A 3,775-nucleotide genomic window follows, 5' to 3' on the forward strand; every position below is an offset into this window, starting at 1 on the left:
ATTTTTAAAAGCATCTATAGATATGCCATTTGTTACCCAGGCTAAAATGCTCCAATGGCTTCTTACTGTCCTCAGTTGAAAATCCCACCCTTTTCCATATGAGCAAGGGTAGTGGTCTTCCCAGCCTTGTCTTCAGCACTCTCTCTCTCCCCCTGGGAGGTAGATGAGTCCAGTCAGTGACTGACCCTGGCTAAAGGTTCTGGAATCCAATGGCCCTATTTCCCCATCCTGCCTCTGGCAAACCCTCCCATCCTCCCAGCTGCATGGCCTTCAACAAGCCATTTTTGCCTTCCTGAACCTCAGTTTACCCACAGGTGAAAGAGGTTGATAGTAGCTGCCTCTCAGGAATGTTGCCAGTTGTAGAAGAGGGATTGGATGGAAAGTACCATGCTGTGCACATAAGTATTCATAGTGTCCTCTCTGACATGAATTCTGCTGTTTGGGCATGTTCTCCTGTTTCTTTTAGTTTATTGATGCAGTGAACACCCATTATGTACCAATACCACCCGAGAACAGGAAATGGAGCACAAAAGCCTGCACTTTTGGAGCTTATCTATTCACGGGCAACAACGAGACAGAACTAGTAATTGTTTCAGCCTCTCTACTGGGCTTCACCAGCTGGGGTGCTGGGACAGTTGGGCTGAAGGCCCACCAATGACTTGGAGCTTCCCCTTCTGTCTGGAGGAGCTAAGGGAGGCCAGACTGGGTGGAGCTAAGGGAGCCTCACCTGCTTTTTGTCTTCACAGTGGCTATCTCTTCTCCTTTCTAGCAGGTTGGCTGGCAGCCGTGTTCTGCTGCCCACCTGTTGGATCACCATGGCCTTACGTAGGCTGCCTTGGGGCAAATGGGGCACCCCACCTTGTAGGCTGAGGGGTGGCCTTCTCTTCCCCTATCTGTGGTCACCAAGCATCCCTCTAGCATGACTTCTGATGTCACAGAGGTGTGGGACAGCAAGGCTCCGCCTTCTCACCACTCTGATTTTTAGTCCCCTCCCTTACATTTTTCCTCCAGATAAATGTTGACAACAAAGACAAGCAAACTATGCATCAAACTATTATATTTTAGACAGATGGTATTTCTTACCTCTTTTCTGGTTTGTTTTTAAATTCTTAGTGAAATGCTAATTTCTACATACAAAAACAGTGAAAATTATTTTTAGTTAGAACTTTTAAGATCATCGGAGGATCACATGCAGTAGTAAGAAATAATGTGAGGGGTTATCCCCCCAGAAAAATCAGGAAAAAGCTCCGCTGGGTGGAACTTTTGTAGTATGCATTTTTCCTGCTAGGCAAGCATTGAGCAACTCACTCTGAGTTAGTGCACCCAGTGGCATCACCTGGGAAGTTTCTCTCTGGTCACAGTCAATTTTTTTGTAAAAGTAGTTTTGCTTGAAGCTTGTTTTTTGTGATAACTGATTTAATAGAACCGCATGTGGCTGTGAAACTTTGTTTCCTACTCAGGAAAAATGCCACAGAAACTGTTGTGATGTTGAACACAGCTTACAAGGACAGTGCCATGGGAAAAACCTCAAGCGTATGAGTGGTTTTCTTGTTACAAAAAAGGTGATGTGTCAATGGATGACAAACCTCATTCTGGATGTCCGCCAATTTCCTGAATGGACAAAAATGTCAAAAAATTCGTACTTGTGTGCTTGAAGCTCAATGAAGGACCGTTGAAGAGCTGGGGAAGTTATCTGGACTGTCTTGGAGCTCAGTTTAGCAATTGTAATAAAAGATCTGGGAATGAGAATGGTTGCTGTGAAATTTGTGCCTCAGGATCTGACGGACCAGGAAAAAAAGCATTGAGTGGAAACATGTTGTGCTCTGAAAGAACAGCTCCGAAGGGACTCGGACTTTTTGGCCAAGGTCATTACTGGTAATGAGACATGGTGTTATTCTTATGACCCCCCAAAGCAAACATCAGCTAAGCCAGGGGAAAATACCATCGTCATCTCGATCCCCAAAACCCCAAAACTTGTCAAGTGAAATCAAGATCCAGACAATGCTCATTTGTTTTTTTTTGATGTGAGGGGAATCGTGCATTTGGAGTTCATTCTACCAGGTCAGACTGTTAACCAAGCTCTCTATCTAGAGGTTCTGAAAAAATTGAGTAACAATGTGTGAAAAAAAAAAGGCCTTATTTGTGGCAGACAGGGGGACTGGTTTTGTCACCATGGCAATGTACCTGCTCACACAGTCATCTCAGTGCACCAGTTTTTGGCAAATAACAGCATGCCTCCCATGCCGCACACATCTTACTCACCTGACCTTGCTCCATGCAACCCTTTTTTTTTTGTTTCAGCGAATGAAGAGAGATATGAAAGAACAGAGATTCGACAATGTAAAAGAGGTGAAGAAAAACACGAGGGAGGTGCTGTCAGCCATCCAACCAGATGAGTTTGAAAAATGTTTCCAAGAATGGAATTGCACATTTGACAAATGCATTAAGTGTAATGGAGAGTATTTTGAAGGTGATAGGTTGTTTTTGTAAAAAAAATTAAGTTTTGAGCAGATAATCTGAGGAACTGGACTGCACGAGGCGGATCTTGGCTTCATCAGCCTGCAGCTGTGAAACTCCCAGCCAGACGTCCGACCCAGACTGGAAACCTGCTTGGAATTGTACCATCAAATGCATGTATGTAAGTTCTGGCTGAAGGTGAAGAAAACTGAAACAGGTCCGAGAGCCAGAATACAACCTCGAGTATATTCCACCTGAATTTCAAGAACATCTCAAGAACAGAGTTGCTGCGTTGGACACCAATGAGACAAGACTTGATGAGCTATCAAATGGCATCAAGAACATTATTCATGAAGAAATCAGAAGGTCATAAAAAGATAAGAAAGAAAGAAAGAAAGGAGGATAGTGGGTATCAAAGGTGGTGAGGTAGTTAGTTTATTGTGCCAACCTGGCTGATAAACACATGTGGGATTAATTGAAGGGTGGAGAGCTAAATGGCTTGGCGAGCCTTGCCTTTCTTGTTTCTTGCTCTTTGATCATCGGACCAGTGTGCAGCTGCCTTGCTTGTTCTGTGCCTCAATTTGCAAGCTACACTACCCGTGGGACACCTAACCCGTGCACTGTGTTGCTGTGATTTGAGGTTCTTTCTAGATCTGCTTTGCCACACGATTGGAATTTACATCTCTTGAGTTGGGGACTGACAGAACCTGTCATCTGGCTGACTGTTGGTGACCAGCCTTGCTGTTTGCTGACTGTGCCCGGATAGCCTGAATTGCTGTATAGAGGACTACCTGGTGGCCCTCAAGGCTTGAAGGACTGCCAGTGTCTCACAACTGTCACGGGAGTGAGTTGCACTGAGCCATTTGTACTGCTTTATAATTTAACTGCTTATTTCTTGTGTTATATATCTATCTGTATAAATATATATAAAATTATTAGCAATCTGGTTTTGTCTCTCTAGAGAACCCTGTCTAATACAGGTGGATACTCTGAAACTTGCTGCTAATCATAGGAAAAATGCTAAGCTAGGAAAAATGAAAGGATGAAGTAAAAGAGATGAATAGAAAATTTCTTGAGAAGACAAAGCCCAGTATTATAATGAAAAGAGCACAGTCATAGCATTGGAAACCAAAGAGGAAGCACACAGCACATCTTAAAATGAAAGCACTCAAGAAAAATTTCAAGCCTTGAGTTACAATATTGAAAAATCGTATGGGCAAAATATTGAATGATGCAGGAAGCATCAAAAGAAGATGGAAATAATATACAGAGTCACAGTACCAAAAATAATTAGTTGACATCCCACTATTTCCGGAGG

The 3,775-nt window shown here is 43.3% G+C and overlaps 1 protein-coding gene across 1 annotated transcript in view; it reads right to left on the reverse strand.

Annotated features, from left to right (window-relative positions):
- The window catches only part of SMIM23 (small integral membrane protein 23), a 12,978-nt gene extending 12,161 nt beyond the window's left edge, over nt 1-817 (reverse strand). Inside the window, exon 1 of the mRNA XM_013004943.1 lies at nt 728-817. Within this exon, the coding sequence (XP_012860397.1) occupies nt 728-817 (90 nt within the window). The remainder of the gene's footprint in view (nt 1-727) is intronic.
- Between the last annotated feature and the right edge of the window lie 2,958 nt (nt 818-3,775).

The sequence above is a fragment of the Echinops telfairi genome, unplaced genomic scaffold, assembly GCF_000313985.2.
Source record: "Echinops telfairi isolate 266 unplaced genomic scaffold, ASM31398v2 ScPeMD7_7469;HRSCAF=8507_0, whole genome shotgun sequence".
In the NCBI taxonomy this organism is placed as follows: domain Eukaryota; kingdom Metazoa; phylum Chordata; class Mammalia; order Afrosoricida; family Tenrecidae; genus Echinops; species Echinops telfairi.